Raw genomic sequence first — 19,398 nt, forward strand, 5'->3', positions numbered from 1 at the left:
TTTGGGGCTTCGACCTTCGATACGAAAGGACCAGATACCAATAATAATATTATGTTTTGTTTTGATTTCAAAATTGAAATACAACAAATAATTGAATATCTTGTAAGACTGCTACACTATCGTATTGGATTTATTCTGTAATGATAGTTGTTAGTGAAATAAATAAATTACAGAACAATATAGGCTCTATTTCTATTACATGGCATTTAATGTAAAATGGATTAGAAAAAAAAATACTTTTACATATCAACATGAAACCCGGTTAGGGCACAGCAACATACATAATAACACAATAAGCATCATATCTTGATACTTATTGTTGGTATTACAAACATATAACATAAGAATAATCCGAAATCTACCTACTAGAGCATAGCTGCTTATGAAAAGTAAATGAACTGCCTTGTTTTACACATGTACTATTTTTACTTCACAACAATATTCTTCAATTACTAACAACCCTTTTCGTTCTACCCAGTGGTGGCAGGAGTAGCATCGCTCGGTGGAGAGATCACAGTAGCGGTAAGGAACTCCTTGCTGTTAGAATGCCGAAGTGTCGGCTCGCCGCCTCCAAGGACCGTTTGGTACCACAACCAGAACATCATCACACATCATCCTCGGTTCACAAGGAATAGAGATGACAGTTTGTTGATTAAGAGTAAGTGAATTATTGAATTTTTTGTTTTAAAATAAATGGTATAGTTTAAAATCGTTGGTCGCAAGTGCTACTGTCAATCAAGGGGTATTGAGCTTTTTTCGGTTTTTCAAAAAAATAAATTCTCAGTAGTACCACGGAGTCTGGAAATGTACCCAGTAGTATATGGCAATAGGTTCACCCCCTATTACAATGGACTTATAACACAAATGGTAAAAAGCGGGTTGTACATTGTACAGTGCCATTACATGCCGTAATGTGCACCTCTGCCTACCCCTCGGGGATAAAAAGGCATGATGTTGTTGTTATTACATTTTTATTATAATACATTTTTCTTTTCTAGGTATCGACCAATCTCTAAGCGGGAATTACACGTGCTTAGCTAAAAACCTGTACGGTTCTGACTCAGTGGTGTTCACGGTCAAGGTACTACCCCTACCAGACCCACCCACGTTGAGAGCTACGCCTTACAAAGACTATATTGTTGTGGAATGGGACGAAATCAGGTCCTATGGCAACGATTCCATGGGATTTGGTATAAGTGAGTCGATTTGTGATTTAATATTATTAGAGTAAGGTTTTATTTTGTGTGTATATGTTTTTGTTCAAGTAAATTTTTGAGGTGATTTCAAATATGACGGTTATGCACGATGTTTTATAGCTACAAATTCTGATCAAAATAAAGTTTTATCAAGGGGATTTGATATCGAAGTATCAAAGTTTAGGTTACATTTTGTATATTTTGGAATAGAATCAGGCGTTACTTTGCCGAAATTCATGCTACACTAACAGTACAATAAATCTTTAGTTTTTATTCCGCTTTTAGAACAATTTTCAGCTTGCTTACGCAGCAGAGATTCAACACAAAAACACACACACGACACGTTACAAAATACTCGAAATATAACATCTTGCACATTTTACGGAGCATCTTCAGGAGGTGTTGACTCTACGGCTCCTGCTATATACAACTACAAGCAGATTAAAAACTAAAGATTTATTGTATTGTTAATGTTAGATTTTCTTCTGATTAGTGGTTTTTCACTTATGAATATGTAATTAAAAATGTAAAAACAAAAGTGCATGTAATACAAAAAAGACCCTCTGCTCTTTATTGGTATATCAAGACAACTTTCATTTTCGAAGATTACAACCTCACGTGGAGAGAAAACGACGGTCTCTGGCAAGAGGCATGGCCAGTGTCCAGAGAGAACCGTCTCCCAGGAGTCCAGACCCATACACTAGCTGGTCTCAAGTGTGGAACCAAGTATTCAATACGAGTGACCGCTACTGACAGTGTTGGGACTTCTGCACCCGCACATATTGATGTTACGACGTTGGGTGGAGGTGAGTTTTATGTTTAAGTTTATTTTGTAACAGAATTTATGTGTGGAAGAGCCATGCTTCGGCAGGAATGGGTGAGCTTGACCGGAGTGATACCACGGCCTCACGGAAAACCGACGTGAAACACCGCTTCCATTATGTTTCGGTTTGTGAGTGAGATTACCAGATGCCCAATGACCTCCTTTTATCAATTGTGATTTTACAAATATACAAGTTCACATACACATCACACCAGACCAGGAACAACAATTTATGGATCACACAAAGAGGTTCTCAATGAACCCGCAATGGCAATGAACCCGCTACACGTTGCGCAGCAGCCGGTTGCGCAGCCACCGTGTAAACGTGACAAAGAGAAAAGCAGTGTTATTTAACAAAATACACAAAACTAAATAACCAAAAAACATCTAACCTCAACTCACAAAGCCTCTAATACGAATATACCCAAAACTTCTGCTAATCTCTCATTACTACTACTCGTATCAAACAAACCCTTCAACTTTATTATATTAGTTCAGATAAATAGTGGTCTCGTTACATACTCCCTACGTGCTAATCGCTTCGTCGAGGAAATTAGGCCACAATCTGTTTATATAGGAATCTAAATCAACATTGATGTATGTACGTGACTTAGATCTTGGTAAATGAAGACTGTTATATTGTTACTCCTTTGTTTATTTATTTGTTCTTCTATCTAAATAGGGAATTGGGGATTAATCAGCTGGATAAAGGAGTAGGTTTTGTTCTTTTTTATAGTATAAGCCGGTAAATGAGCTGACGGATCACCTTATGTTGAGCAAGCGCCCCCGCCCGTGGACACCTGAAACACCAGAGGCGTTATAAGTGCGTTGCCGGGCTATTGGAGTTAGGAAGGGTTGTTAGGGAATAGGGGAATAGGTCTCCGGTAAACTTACTCACACAATGAAACTTAGGTCGTCGTTTCACGTCGGTTTTCTGGCAGGTCGTTATATTACGGGAAGTCTGTAGGATGAGTCTCTACACCTAGAGAGCGTACAATGCTCTGCGGATCCAGTACAATAATGCGTTCAGGGCGTTGTTGCGGCTTCCACGTTTCTGTAGTGTATCAGCAATGTTTGCTGATGCTCACACGGATGGTTTCACAGCATTATGGCGCAAAAAGACTGCATCATTCATCAGTCGCCTACGTGGAAGTCGTTACAGCATCCTGAGTGCTATAGCTGACAGGTACGACTGTCCACTAATGTGGAATTTAGTGCAGCAGACTAAGTCCCTGCTTAGTATGTCGCACTAGTTAGTAATTTTAATTTTATAATTTTATTCTCCTCCTTGATTATTACTCCGATGGAACCAACCATTTGTTCCGAAGCATGGCTCTCCCACACTTATTTGGTTTGTCTGGTCTTTACCAAATGTGTCGTCTTACCACTAAAGCCCTTCTTTTCTTCAATCGCCTTTTCTTTTCCATACAGCACCGGTCTCCCCACCATCAACCGACTGGCTCTGGAGCAATGCCACTCACATCTACATTCAGCTCAGCGGCTGGGACGACAGCGGCTGTGACGTCACACGATGGGAGGTAGACTATAGACTCTTGGGATCCAACGTATGGCAAAGGGCTGAGAATAAAGCTGTGAGTATGCTTGTGTATTTTTTTAGGCATCCAATTACTTCTCCCGCCTTAGTTGAGGGAGGGCGTGTCATACTCTTACTGACTAAAACCACCCCGTTAGTTCTCCTGCTTTGAGCCGGAGCCCCGGGATCCTGCTACGTCGTCCGCAGCTCCGGAAAATTGGGTAACCTGGAACTAATGTGGTCTATGTTACATTTATGGCAAAATCCACCTATGAGCATTTTTGTAGTAAAAAACAATCAATGAATTAAAATTATATATGTAGAACTAAGTTACGCATTTAACTATCGTATAATTCCGGAGTTGCAGACTAACTAGCGGATTTTCCGGAGCTCCGGCTCAAAAAGCAGGAGTAGGAACGGCGTGGTTTTTAGTCAGTAAGAGTCTGACACTCCTTCTTTCCTTACCCAAGGCGGGAGAAAACATTTAATGATTTTCCCCCCTCAACAAGGCTTCCAACTTGAATTGCTAACTTGAAACCTTTTGCTTAACAATACACTTTGTAATTTAACTCGACCGAATTGGGTAACCGTAATCTTCCGCAACCGCAAACCCTCGGTACATTAATTATCAGCGATAGAAGCAAATCGGTCACCGTAACCAATGTCTACTTGAAAGACGGAGAATACCAAATTTCAATTTGTAAAAGACCTTTAAAGAACAATTGGCTAACCTGGAACTAAAGTGGTCTTTTTTTAAATAAAAAATCATGCAATGATTTCTCTCGCCTTGGGTGAGGCGAAAGGGAGTATCAGACTCTTACTGACTAAAGACCACCCCGTTCATTCTCCTGCTTTGAGCTGGAACCCCGGTAACCTGTGTGTGTAATCTGTTACGTGGTCCGCAGTTGGAAGCCTAAAAAATAAATATCAGGGCTTTTATTTCGTAATTTTCAATAATGCTTAATAACAGTAGTGTTTAATAACATAGCCATAAGGGCTGCTTTACTTTCCTGGCCAAATTTCTATACACTAAATACCTTTAAAAAATCTGTGACAGATATTTTGAGTATATTCTTTACCTCCTAGCCCATGGACTTAAACCTCGGCTGGAGTTACATCGAGGGTCACTACCAGGCTCCACCACTACGCTCCATACCAACTTCCTACGCCGTCGGATCTCTCGCTCCCGCACACTGGTATCAGCTAAGAGTGACTGCGATAAACGACGCTGGCTCAGCTTCTACCGTTTATACTTATGCCACGAAGACCTTGGAGGGAGGTAAGTGATTTTAATTTTTGTCTACAATCCCTTTGTTAATTGAATAATCTAAAGTCCAGTTGAGTTTTGGCCGCTTTTTCGTGTCAGGCAAAGTATTGTTTTGGAACTTTTTCGATTTCTTTTGAAGTATTATATCGTTACACCTTTTATCCTTGAGGATGTAGGCAGCAGCATAAGGTGCACATTATCGCACGTAATTTATGTGTAAACTATGCAGTGGGCATAGTTTACACATACATTTCACCAGTTATGTTATACGTCTCATGTTAGGTTATGAAACTTTTGCCATATAGTATTAATAGAGAGAAGTATGATTAGTTTTTCAGTTTTAGTAAACTATATCTAATGGCACAGAGAATTATAATAATATAGTGTTACATGTTCAAAATAAGCGAGTCCTCTATTAAATATGTAGTATGGATGTATAACGTAAATTTTTAAAAATCTATATAATATCCCAGGGGACATTACAAGCGTCATGTTTATTAGATTATCAAAACATAACTGCTGTACCGTTTACAAATCAATTCACGTTCTGTAACCAATTCAGCTTATTAATTTGTAATTACAGAATTACAAGGCCCAAAGGACCAATTATGTAAAGACCAAGTTCAATAATTCCTTTAGGACCAAAACTTATTAGTTCTGGAAATTTGTTTACATAACGTCATTAGTTTATAAGTTAGTTAATGTTAACTGTAAACATGACATAATGTGTATTTAATCCCCGAAGGGGTAGGCAAAGATGCATAATAATATATTCACTGTAACACGCCTATTTAGCTAGTCATGAAATGTCCTATGTAAAATGTAATGTAAAAGTCCTATGTAATAGAGATATGTCGTGGTATATCGTAGTCTGCTGTGTGGCGTAGTGGTCAGGAGGATTATAATGCCAGCTTCTCATGCATGAGAGTGCGGGTGGGTAACCTACCGAAGGCAAGTACCAAGTTTTGAGATAAACAGACAACTATACAGCCGCCTAGAAATACCCAATAAGAGTTACAAGTGGTTGTGGACCTTTTGATACAGGTCTTTTGAGCCTTCAACAACTCAAACTGCGATAGGCTTATATCATTTCAGTTGAGCCGTCCCGTTCATACCAAAGCATGGCTCTCCTACGTGAAGACTTGCCTAACAACAATTTTGACTTTTATTTTAAGGGGGAAATTCATCCAATAACTGCTCCCTTGGACGAGGCGAGAGGAAGTGTCAGACTTTTATTGACTAAAAACCACCCCATTCCTACTTCTGCCCTTCGAGCCGTAAAACCGCTAGGTAGTCAGCAATTTTGACTTAGTAACACAATTCCAAAACTAGATGCCCTAAATAAACAGTTTCTCTCCACACCTGGCGACCCACTGCCAACTTTAGTTGGACAAGATATATTAATGTGTACCTACTACACATCAACCTATGAACAACCAGTATAAGCTGGCCTTTGAATATGCGGAAAGATTATACAAAGCGAGACCAAGATAAACTGGTTCTGTATAGCTTGTGGTGGACAAAGTTTGACGGTGCGAAGTGAACGGTCATTTAATATTCATTTAGTTGGACTGTCTCGTTGCTTCGGTCGTGGGTGAAGCGAACTAAATTCTGTCTAGTGAGTTTGATACTCATAAATACGTAATAGGATGTCACGCCTTGTTAATCATCGGAGAGATTGGCAAAACTGCTCAAAATATTAGATATATATGAGTGGACATTTCTAAGTAACTATTTGTACAACTGGGTCGTTGGTTGATTTCTTTGATTAGGACTGTCGCCGATCATAGAGAGATTTCCGTGAAGAAAAACATCGTGAGGCAACCAAATTATAAGTTTGGAATCGCCAACCTGCATTGAGCAAGCGTGGTGATTAATGCTCAAACGTTCACCTTTGGTCAACAGTGGCTAGTTATAAGCTGGTGGTTATGGCGGTAGTGGATTATTGGGCTTTACTGCTTTTTCGAAAATGGCCAAATAATAGCACGAAATCTGGTAAATACACTCTGTTCCTATCGTCATTTCGGAATATCGGACTAACATAACACAACTAGTGAGAAGTGGGGGTCACATTGTTTGTGTTTACTTTGGTCTACCGCATTAGGGATTAAAGCATACTATTACAGTGATCTTCGTCTCAGTTCTTCCTTTCAAAGTATTTTGTGGGGAGGAGAGGAAATTATCCAATGATATCTCCCGCCTAGAGCGAGGCGAGAAGGAGTGTCAGACTCTTAGTGACTAAAAACCACTCCGTTCCTACTCCTGCTTTTCGAGCCGGAGTACCCGGTAAATCCGCTAGGTAGCCCGCAGCTCCGGATCAGTCCTTTCAAAGTATACCAAAAACTTATGACATGATTAATTTAATATCTTACAAAATAACCCATTACAAGTTTAGTACAAATAGAATGCTTGGAAGCCGGTCACTGACCCGGCCGTCTCACTTATTTCCTTAATGTAAATAGTTGGGAAGCCATGATCGATCACCCTCTCTTGTAGAACAACAAATTGGCGTTAGGGGTACTTTACACTGAAGATTGTAGCGATTTTAAGAACTGTCCTATTTAACAATGTTTGTTGAAAGATAATGATTTTTATGTTTTTCAAAAACACTGGGCTTTTCTTCTATGTCGTGGGTGCGTTGAAAAACATACAAGTGCATATGACTGCACGGTTGGCACGATGGCTGGGCAATTGGCTGCCGTGCAACCAGTAGTGGATTCGATTCCCGCACGACAGTTCGCAACTCCGGGTCGAACAACGAATTTCAAATCTGGGGGCCTACTCCGGTTCTCGAATCCGAAGTTTCGTTTAATTTTCGGCCGTAGGTTTTATTGATTTACTAATGAAATTACTCAAAATAGCGTTTTATTTTTAATTTCAAATCAAAATTTATTTATTTATCGTCATTTCATTCGTTCATTTTTGTTCACAAAGGTTCGCAATAAATGGAATTCTAGTATGCAATCTGCGAAGTTTTGTCGTTCGTTCGTTGAATTAGAGTAGGCCCCCTGTTTCTGGGAAAAACAACCAAATTATGGAGATAAAGCCTTTCCAGGAAAAGCGAACGTAATACTATAATGTTACGTAACAAAATCGCGCGATTACCGTTCAATGTGACAGAACCCTTACGCTTCGCAAGACATAATTGTTAACAAATGACAGAAGTTTGATCGAAACTTAGAAGTTGAGTATCAAAAGTTATTATCTCAGATGCTTGAGATGAAATTGTCTCATTCAGTTTAGTTCAACTTTGAGTAATAACTTTATAAGCATGGGCGCAGAGTACAGATTCTACTTAGAAGTTTGGTTTTCGCTTAAGTATATTGGTTGTGTTAATTTAGCTTGTCTTTTTAAGCCACGTGTCTTTCTGCCTCGCGCCGCAGAACTGTGAATTAAACTATCGTCGGCGGTATTTCCGACCAATACGACCTTCAAACCTTCAAGCAAAGAGCGTACTCCTTTTTAAAAGGCCGACAACGCACCTGTGACTCCTCTGGTGTTGCAGGTGTCTTACCATCAGGTGACACATCTGCTCGTTTGTCTAAAAATAAAAAATAAACGTGATAATAGGAGAGCAGAATGCATTAAGTAATTTTAGGACACAACACTGCGTTGCGGCGTCGTATTGCAATACAATACGATGATACAAGGCAAAAATTTCATCGCATACGACATCGTATAACAAGAAGCTAACAGTTAGTTCAGTTCCTAGTGAGTCATGTACTACATGGGACCTAGGAATTAATTGTTATGTTTTCGGCTTACTTACGTAATTATTTGACGAGGAACTCGGCTAGGTTCAAAATATTCAAATGAACAAAACCGTAGCAAAAGGCGTGTTTGGAAAAAGTTATTTTTCTGTTTATATTAATGCTTTGTTTTGTTATAAATCTGGGGGCACGGCAGTGCCCCCGCCAAGTCGAGCAAAAAAAAAGCGGCACGGCCGTACCATCCTTTTCTCGAAGCAATTCGGGCCTTTTTCGACCCCCTATAATTCGGTTGTGGATAAAGCAAGAAACCTGAATCTTCAGTAACTAATCTGGCATTGTATAAACACGGAATATTTAAAATTTCAGTCAATTTGAACCAGTAGTTTAAGAATGACAACTTGTTAAAGTTTCTAAATTTTGTCACTCACTGACTCACCGATCATCAAAAGTCCAAGGCACTTCTAGCAGACTTAGAAGCTTCATATTTGGAATACATATAGAGTTTAGTGTCTTAATCATGGGAAAACTTAAATATTTTGTAATTTCGGTCCAGTTTTCCAAATACACCAACTGCATCAATAACTTTGTAATCCCATATAAATATATGGGATTACAAAGTTATTTATGCAGTTGGTGGTTGGTGGTGGTTATAAATTTAATAGGTGTAGATACCTACCATATGAGGCAAGGGAGGGGGTATAGGGTGGGTAAGGGTGTGTTTAGCCCATGAAACTGAACAACAACAAAAAGAAGTGAGATCCCATCAAAAACATCCTGTAAAAAACCCAAGTCTCGCAGTTCAGTCTTTCTACCGTCAAAAGTTGTGAGATCCATGTAATACCAAGTCGGTTAATCTATTTAGTGTCTACTTGAAGGACCTTCTGTCTTAAGTTATTACATAAGTTATTATCATGCCAATATTAAAAATATTTAACGTTTTAAACAAATAGATCGACTTGGACATCGCATGAAAACAAAATGAATATTACAATATTATATTAGATTCTTTAGTCTCTCGCGCCTCACGCGATTGAAACTCTCGTTCCTGTTGGTCGCTGGCCCGTCGTGCTGTGTAGTGTGATACATACTAATAATCAAATCAAGCGATGTCCAAGTCGATCTATTTGTTTAAAACGTTAAATATTTTTAATATTGGCATGATAATAACTTATGTAATAACTTAAGACAGAAGGTCCTTCAAGTAGACACTAAATAGATTAACCGACTTGGTATTACATGGATCTCACAACTTTTGACGGTAGAAAGACTGAACTGCGAGACTTGGGTTTTTTACAGGATGTTTTTGATGGGATTTTCTTTAGGTCTCTCCAAAAGCCTTGTGATTTAAACAAGTTCGTAATTTCTTTTGCAAGTTCGTTCTTTTGTTTATTATAATAATTCCTTGTTTTTTCCTAAAGTCCCAATTTTGTTTTGGCTGTCACTGTGTACCCTTGATATTAGTAGTTATTAAGCACAACTTATTATTGTAATATTATTTGTAATGTATGTATAGTATTTATAAATTCTAATGTATTAGTTTATAGTATTTGATATGGGCCTATGAAGCCTGAAATAAATGAATCTATATATTAATACGTGATGCAAAAACTTTGGACCTCTTTTTACGATAATTGCGCGGACGTAGGAGCATAAAATTTGGTACACTTTATAGTTTATGTGTAGGAGAAGTGCAGGACGCTAATATTTTTCAAAAATAATGCTTATAAAGTACATTAAATCAATAAATAAAACATTACACACACATGCATAGTATCTGATCGTATTTGACAAAACGTCAAAAACGATAGACATTGCGATGATATTCTCACGTCTCATATCAAAAGAGTTTTATAAAAGAGTTTGAGTTAAATAAAAATTATCCTTCAACGTACATTAAGTGGTATTGTAAATTAAATAATATATGGTCGAATTTCGGCCACTAGGCGACCACTAGTATAAATAAATAAATAAATACTAGGCAATGGTTGGCTTTAGTAACATTTTGATATTTTGATGTAGTTATCACGATAGAGTAACAATTTTTTGACTTCAAAGTTGGGCAAATTGTCAAGTTTCACAGTTCTATTAAAAAATATTCTACAACTTTGCCTGGAGTATTACAATATCAAACTAATATTATAAATCCGAAAGTTTGTGAGTATGAATGTTTCTTGCTCTTTCACGCAAAAACTACTGAAGGGATCGAGATGTAATTTGGAATTTTGATAGATTATGATAATAACACATAGACTACTTTTTATCCCACTCAAATTGGGGAAAGCCGCTGGCTGGCTAGTAGGATTATAAACCACATGGGTTATAAAAATATTTGATTCTTATTTGTATTTGAATGTACATATTTCGCCACACAGACAATTTAACTGGTTTATTACTAAATTAAATACCTATCAAATTAGGTTCACATGCCATATCACAGGCTAAATAGAATTTAGAGATACTATAATGAAACACGAGAAACATCAATTGTAAATACTCTATTTAAATGTGAATAAAATGATTTTGATTTTGAGAGCAAACTTGCACCGTGACACGTCACCTTTGAGAACAAAATACATTACTATATGATACGTTATTTTACGTAATACTATCACTATCAATATACATGTTACACAAGAACTATTGAAACTAACATACAAATATCGTATTCTCTCTGAACACTACTGACACAGGCAACTGGGAGCGATATTATCGCACTATCTTGAGGTTAGATTGATGTCTGCAATATATTGTTGCATACGTAACTGTTACATGGTATATATTCATAGTAAATATACGGTGATATATGAATGACAATATAGCATGTAAATAAATAAGGTTCTGTTCTTGGCTTGAATATTTAGTGAACCATTTTTTCATTGAAACTTTAGTGAGACATAAGAAATTAATTATTATGTTATCGGCTAACTCATTTCGCATGATCAGCTGTTAGCAGCGTCCGCGGTATCGAAAGAGTAGTAGGTATTTTTGAACTAAATGTGCCTGCTAATGATTTTTTGTTGTTTTGTTATTGTGATAAAAATAAAACTAATGAGTTAATTATTATGTTATCGGCTTACTCACGTATTGTTTTGACGAGGAACTCGACTAGCTTAGTGAGTAAGCCGATATCATAATAATTAATTTAGTATGTCTCACGAAAGTTACAATAAAATCAAAACTAATAAGTTTACAAAAAAGGATTTTTTGGGAAAGTTGTTAGTAATTATGAGTAGAATCACGTGTTTAAATATCCTTCACTAATTACCAGTCATCCTATAAAAACTTATTAATCTTACCGACGTCTTAACGTCCTGATTAAGTCTTTGACGGCCAATAGAAAACTGTTAAAGGCAAATCCTCCGCTAACGTCACCACGGCGTTTAATGTGTTAAAAGACAAAGCAATAATAAAAATAGAATAATAAGCAGCAAAATAACGCCTATCTTTGTTACAGAGGAAATCGGTCCACCATCAGATCTGTTCGACTTGAACATGCTGGTCATCATCTGCAGCTCCATACTCCTTGTCATATGTCTCATGGCATTCTTCTGTATACTCTTCAAAAGACATCGGTAAGTAATTGTTCCTTCTTTATGTATTTCTTTTACTGTTGTTTCTACCTTTACATAGATTTGAGGAAAAAAGTACGTCCCGGGTAAATTCTAGTTATTTTTGATCCCAATCTAAAGTCAAAATTATTTCAAATAGACCAGGGAGGCACTTTGGATCGTCAAAACAAATATAATCATATTAAAAATATCTCTGTCAGTAAGTCTAATGAAGCTATTTACTCGTTCCAAAGTGTAGATTCCTATAGAAAAGAACGAAAAGGACTCCATAGGACTCTTTTTCAATCAGATTCCAAATACAATTCTTGTTTAACATTGTTTTGATTACTTCAACTATGTGAGAACAATCTAATCAATAGGAATCTAGAATAAAGCGTAAGTTTCCGTTTTTTATTGGGTTGAAAGGGGGGGGGGGTCAAAATTACCCACTAGGGTTAAACAAACCCAATTTTAGTAGATCTATAACGAGTGCGAATGTCCAACAAGAAGTCTCAATTCTCAAGAAGATTTTTTTTAGTGTTTGTATAGACAAATATGAGTAATTAACTGTAATGAAAAAAGAAGATCTTTAAAGAAATTTCATCTTTCTACCTTTTATTTTATGCCTTTATTCAGACTGGCATAGCTAGCTACCGTGGTGAAATCCAATATGCTCTATTAAAACACAATTTACTGTTACACAAGCCATAGCCCAACAATAGGTACATTACATTCAATTAACTAGAACAAAACAGTTCACTTAATATAATATTCAATAATTACAAACAAACACTATAATTTGTGTTTACACGCTCACATTATCCACAAACAAAAATTAATTATGCTCCTATACGAACTCATGTAATTACTCGTTATAAATTCGTCGATTTGATTGGCAAAATGTATTTTATACAGCGTGTAACAAAATACCCATATACATCAAGAAGCACTGAAGAATACGGGTTGAATAGAATCTCTACACAAAGTTTCAGATTAACATGCGTTTAAAAAAAATTGATACCAAATACTTAGTGTCGCATGGTTCTTGATTTTAAATCATACAAGCGTATCACAACACTACAGGGATCACTCGCTAATATTACGACACATTTCTTCTGCCAGAATTTTACGTGTTGGAAAAATTCATAACTTCGTACCATGAAAACAAGAGTTTAAAAAACCCTTCCCGTATCGTTACGTATACTCCCTTTTTGTTACACTATAACTAAATATATAATTTGTTACAATATAAAAATAAGTCGGGTTTTTCTTCCTGAGGCTATAACTCCAGAAAGCACCACCCGATTTCCACGATTATGCATTCGTTGGCAAGGTCTCGGGCTCCGTTAGGTTTATAGCAAAGAAAATTCAGGAAAAAACAGGAAAACAGGGAAAATCATTGGTGGCGAAACGGAGTTCGCTCGGGTTTGCTATATATATAAGATGTATATATTTGTAATTAATCTATCGTTATTTTGTCTAAACAGACAAAACTACACATCGCAGTACCGACACTCCATCGCCGACGAAGTCAAGTCCCGGAATGAGAGCGTAGCGTCTCAATCGGAACACAAGGAGCGGTACGCGCATGCGCCAAGAATATACACATCACCAGTACATAATAGGAAATCTAGCAAAAATGGTAAGTTTTAACAATATACATATAGAATAATAAACTAATATACAAAAAAAAATGATACACGCCGGTAAACGAGCAGACGTATCACCTGATGGTAAGCAATCGCCGCCGCCCATGAACACTTGAAACACCAGAGGTGTTACAAATGCGTTGCCGGCTTTTTAGGGGTTAGGAATTTAATTTCCAAGAAAGACAGAATAATATGCATAGTCATCATCATCAGCCGAGAGACGTCCACTGCTGAACAAAGGCCTCCCCCTTAGTCTTCCGCATCCACTGCGCATGCGTGAAATTAATTTTAGTATGTAAAGTAGCTGTCACTGATTCAACTGTCATTACGGGAAAATAAAATTGGATCTCATCTGCATTAGTTTTTAGATAGCCTGTATTTTTGTCAACAATTGTATTAACTAAAACTTGTTGGCAAAAAAGCAGGCTTTTCAACGCAAAAAAAAAATATATTTACATGATGTATCAATAATCACTTTTCACTGGCGCAACGGTAGAGAATAATTCTCTTGAGATGCTATAACTGACATTTAAAAGTCCTAAGTTTTGATTTTACCTCTACGATTCTTTTACTTTGCCACAAAATAGATACGTCTTATACGGAAAAACTATTTTCGAAAACTAGACCTTTTTACTAAGGGTTTCTCAAAATGATCAAATCTCACCATTTCAAGGACCATCTAAGTTACTACTTTGATCAAATCCACTTTTCACATTTTACTACTTATATCCTTCATAAATTCTGTCATAATATCTCCTTTATCGCCGCATCCAGTCTTTTCCATTTCATAGCTCCTACTATTTTATTATTATTAAATTTTCTATGATAGGTTTGGAATAGTGTTCTTGTAATTTAAACTTTATTAGTGATACTTCAATGTTCAAATTTCATTGTTAGATGAGTAATAAGTTGGCCTGGCAGAAACGGTGGACAAATGGCTAGAAACTGTACTATCTATACTAGTCTGAGACTAGTCTGAGACTAGTATACTTTAACGTACTATCAGTATTTTCATTAATATATTTACTAAATGCATTATAATCTAGGTTATTATGATTTATCTAAGGCGTTCTAAAATTATTTGCTTCGGCTTCAATGAAAACTAGTGTTGTGTTTGATCATTACAATATTGAAGAAATTTCGTATCATGGACCAGTTATTTCAATTTGAGAACATAAAGATGTTAAATAAACATTGACTCTACCCTGTGCAAAGTGGTTTACAAATACGCACGATGCGACAGAGATAGTGAAAGAGACTCTTTAATTATTTTGTATGAAAAAAAAAATATTCATAATCTATAATTTAATATTTACCATTCTAATCTTCAAACACAACATTATCTCCCATTAAAACCGTGGCAGATAATTTAAGAAAACCTTACATAGTTGATTTATGTAATAGTTAAATAACATACAAGAACTATAAAAATTCATTTTATTCCCAGAAATGTTCGAGATAAGTCCATATGCGGAATTCGCTTTGGGCTTCAGAACGTTTGACCACGTGGAAAATCAAGACCTGCCTAGCAGATTACCTAGTAGGCCTAGATTTGATACCGGTAAGTGAATTATCAGTATTATAAATACGTTTTAAGACTTATAAGATCCTGTGTTACACTCAGTGTATTAGGTTATCCTTATGAATTGGGTGAAGTTCCACAAGGAATGATTTTGGGACCAAAACATAATCAAAAACATTTGCCATATTTTGACTTCCAAACAGTAGTCACAGTTTTCTTGTTCTTCTTCTCTAATAACATCTTCTGATCTATTTCGTCGCGGGATCTAAGACAGTCATTCAGGTCCCTGAGATGCGCCGCTCTTAGTGTTCCGTATTATGGTATTTTTATGGTTGTGTCTACTGTAGATCCTGGTTTACAAGAGTAGCAGCGTTATTGAAGGTTGTGGCGAGCTTATCCCATAAAAATAAAAAGTAGTCACAGATTTCAATCAACCAGCAAAGCTACAAACGAACTAAAACAATCGACCAAATAAATTAATAACGAAACAGTAATGGAAGGCTTTACTAATGAATCGAAATCACCAATGCACAAAATTACGTAACAAAGCGAAAACAATAAATGACTCGTTCGTTCATTACTAATTCATATATGTGCATAATTAGGCGTTTCAAATAATAATGAATTTCTCGTCCAACCACTCACAGACGTATGTACCATTAATGAGACTTTATCTATTTACAAAGTGAACATATATGAAATAGAATCGCATAATGGATTTCCTGGTAGATGTCATAGGAAAATTTTGTAATGGAAAATGTATCGACTATTTTTATTCCCTAAAGGGCTAAATTAAGTAGTACACTTATTAGTTAGCTATTCTTAATAATATCTGTCTTCTGCCCGCAACGTGTCGCGGACGCGTCTCTTAGAACACTCATATAGGTGATTCTCGCGTTTCCCCCTACACTCCTCAAGAAACATACGTGCCAAGTTTCACCTTCCTAGGTCGATAATTTTTCGTGCGGTCCATGGCCCTCTACGGCGCCCCTGTGTGGGCGCCGAACCTGATGCGGCGGCCAGCTCGGACGCTGCTCACGTCTCAGAGGGTCATGGCCATCCGAGTGATCCGTGGATATCGCACGATCTCCGGGGAGGCGGCGAACCTCCTTGCCGGATTACCGCCGTGGGATTTGGAGGCGAAGGTGCTCGCGCGCGTGTTCAGTTTGCGCGCCGACGCGTGTCGCCGGGGCGAAACTCCACTGCCGCGCCAGATCTGTGCGTGGCGGGACGAGCTCCGGCGCGATCTCATGGCGGAATGGCAGCAACGACTGTCGCAACCGAGGGCTGGGCTCGCTGTCATCGCAGCGGTAAGTCCCCTCTTTGAGGAGTGGCTAGAGAGGCGCCACGGCGTCCTCACCTACCGCCTGACGCAGGTGCTTACCGGACATGGGAGTTTCGGTAGGTTCCTGTTCCTTATTGGGCGGGAGGAAACGCCCGGGTGTCATCACTGTGAGGACCGCCCGGAGGACACGGTAGAACATACGGTGGCGGTGTGCCCTGCGTGGGCTGAGCACCGCCAAGTCCTCAGGGATGTGGTCGGCGACGGCTACCTCTCGCGCCCGGCACTGGTTCAGGCCATGGTGCGGAGCGAGAGGGACTGGGATGCCGTCTCCTCCTTCTGCGAAGCAGTCATGCTAGCTAAGGAGGAGGCGGGGCGCGTGAGAGAACAAACCTCCTCACGCCCCAGCCGTCGCGAGAGACAGTCCGGGCGTCGGGGATCGCGAGACGATCTCCGGCCACCGTAAGTGCGGGCCTGCGGACGGCGAGCAAGGGTAGCTCACCGCCCGAACAGAACCAGACCCGTGCGTGCGGCGCGTCGCGTTCCGCGCGCGCCTCAAAGAGCCATCAGACCACCACAGATGGGGCCCAGCAGGGCTGATGCCTGATCCGGAGCTGCGGACTACCTAGCGGGTTTACCGGGGCTCCGGCTCGAAAAGCAGGAGAAGGAACGGGGTGGTTTTTAGTCAGTAAGAGTCTGACACTCCCTCTCGCCTCGCCCAAGGCGAGAAAAGTCATTGGATGATTTTCCCCCCTCAAAAAAAAAAAAAAAAAAAAAAAAGGTCGATAATTTTAGCTGGGCGTTGTCAGTCGACTGACTGAGTCACTCATTAAAAGAAGAGTTTTATATATACAGACAGATAAAACTCATTTAGTACCACCTTTTCTTGTTATTGGCGCTGTAATTGGCTGGCTCCAATGAACCAACCAATCGGAGCGCCGAACGTAGTCTCGTTTCGACCTCGTTAGACGTAAAGCAAACTCATATTAAGCCCTCTGATATACACTCAACAAACAACCAAATAATATTTTACAACCAGCTCCAAAATATATGAAATTTTGAAAATTAAAATGAAATATGAAAATTTTCGCTTTGAATAACTTAATTGGCTACTGAGCTAGATAATTATAATAGTGCTTTGTGTTCATTAAAATATATGTATTTTACTTCTGTGTGTATTTGCGAATACTCTGCGTTACACAAAAGCAATTAAATCGTAATGTATGTTTTGTCTGACCGCGCATGTTAACTTTTAGATGTAATACTCTCTATTGTCTGAATTATTTGAGTTATTTTTTTAAATATATTATTACTTAGTCTGACTTAGCTTTGGTCAGCTTTGATTGTTAGTTTTTGAAACGTTTCTATGTGGTTATCGATTTTATAACTGTCTACAGCAGTCAAATGAATAACGTTTAAAACATCTTTTGCATGATTCAAAAATATCTGTCTAATGTGTGTGTACATATAATGTGTTCTAAAAGTACCTCGGCGTCTGCCATGGCTCTAACGGGAGGTGGTGAATGTGTTTGAAGTAGATTTCGTACCCCGGACCAGCTATTTCAATTTGAAAACATAAATAAGTTAAATAAACATCGACTCTACTCTACGTAAAGTGGTTCACAAATGCGTGTCACAGAGACAGTGAAAGAGATAGCTCTTTCATAACAAATACAAACATATTGTTTTTTGTATGAAAATAATAATTACTCATAATTAATATTTACTTTTGTAATCTTCAAAACACAACACTACCTCTCATTAAAGCCGTGTCAGGTACTTTTGAAGCTAATATAACCAAACACTTATGTCATCTAAGACAATCAAATATATGATTCCCAAAAGGTCTCAAGATTCCATTAAACAAAATGGCAGCGATCTCATCTCACAATACCAAAAATAACATCACCAGCATAAGCCCATACCTAAAACTCAAGATTGAATTCTGAGAATATCTTAATAGCAAAGCCTACAGACATCGCCCTTTCAACAAAATATTTAATATCCTTAATTAAAATCGACATACAAAAGCAGATTGTAGGAATTCCTGAAATTTCGTCACTGTGCCTAAATCTTTAGAATTCATATTGTGTTGGCTAGAGTGATTAATTATTCTACAGAGTAGCAGTTGGACAGGCAACTAATGTCTCAGTGTTAGATGAATGCTCATAGGCAGACTGCAAAATAGTGTTTGAGGTTCAAATTTTTGGTTCAAGAAAGGCTTTGTGTATTTTTGGATTTTGCACAGGCGTTTGAATTTAAAGCTTCAAACGCCTGTAGTAGGTAAGTATTTGTAGGTAATTGTGGTATACGACAAAAGGATTACTTTACATTATTATATATTCTTAACATAATTTTATTGATGAAAGTAAGTGTTAATTTCACGTATGCCCGATCACCGACAATCTTTATATTCCTAACCCTCAAAAGACCGACAACGCATTTGTAATGCCTCTGGTGTGTAAACAATAAATAGGTACTTTTTAAATGTCAACAAATAAATAAATAGTCTGTCTCTCAATGAAGCTCGTACCAAAGTGCATCAAATGGAGAAGAAAGACAAAGAAACTCCATTCGTTACTCTTTAAAAATACCCAAAACTTCATCAGAACTACATATAAATTTTAACACGCGACCCAAGTCACGAACAGCAACTAGGTAATAATAACAATTTTAATATAATACATGAAAGTGAGGCTACAATGATTAATTTGGAACAATACGATTTGGACAGACAATATAAATCTGTTCCAGTACATCCTATTCAATATTCAGGACTCGAAGTGAGGCGATTTAACGATTGTTATGTAACTGAGCTTGCAATCGCTCGGGTGTATTGTTCACATGGATTATCTTTGTTTTGAGAC

General features: G+C 37.9%; 1 protein-coding gene and 1 long non-coding RNA gene across 2 annotated transcripts in view; one reads left to right on the top strand and one right to left on the bottom strand.

Annotated features, from left to right (window-relative positions):
* Positions 1-17,307, bottom strand: part of LOC126911425 (uncharacterized) — a 32,591-nt gene extending 15,284 nt beyond the window's left edge. The window contains exon 1 of the long non-coding RNA XR_007705977.1: positions 17,157-17,307. This is a non-coding gene — a long non-coding RNA (uncharacterized LOC126911425). The remainder of the gene's footprint in view (positions 1-17,156) is intronic.
* Positions 1-19,398, top strand: part of LOC118279332 (cell adhesion molecule Dscam2-like) — a 101,519-nt gene that overhangs the window by 74,318 nt on the left and 7,803 nt on the right. Inside the window, exons 23-30 of the mRNA XM_050698506.1 lie at positions 479-658; positions 999-1,196; positions 1,802-2,002; positions 3,451-3,611; positions 4,640-4,832; positions 11,985-12,102; positions 13,566-13,720; positions 15,175-15,288. Of these exons, the coding sequence (XP_050554463.1) occupies positions 479-658; positions 999-1,196; positions 1,802-2,002; positions 3,451-3,611; positions 4,640-4,832; positions 11,985-12,102; positions 13,566-13,720; positions 15,175-15,288 (1,320 nt within the window). The remainder of the gene's footprint in view (positions 1-478; positions 659-998; positions 1,197-1,801; positions 2,003-3,450; positions 3,612-4,639; positions 4,833-11,984; positions 12,103-13,565; positions 13,721-15,174; positions 15,289-19,398) is intronic.

Source organism: Spodoptera frugiperda, chromosome 14, assembly GCF_023101765.2.
Source record: "Spodoptera frugiperda isolate SF20-4 chromosome 14, AGI-APGP_CSIRO_Sfru_2.0, whole genome shotgun sequence".
Classification (NCBI taxonomy): Eukaryota; Metazoa; Arthropoda; class Insecta; order Lepidoptera; family Noctuidae; genus Spodoptera; species Spodoptera frugiperda.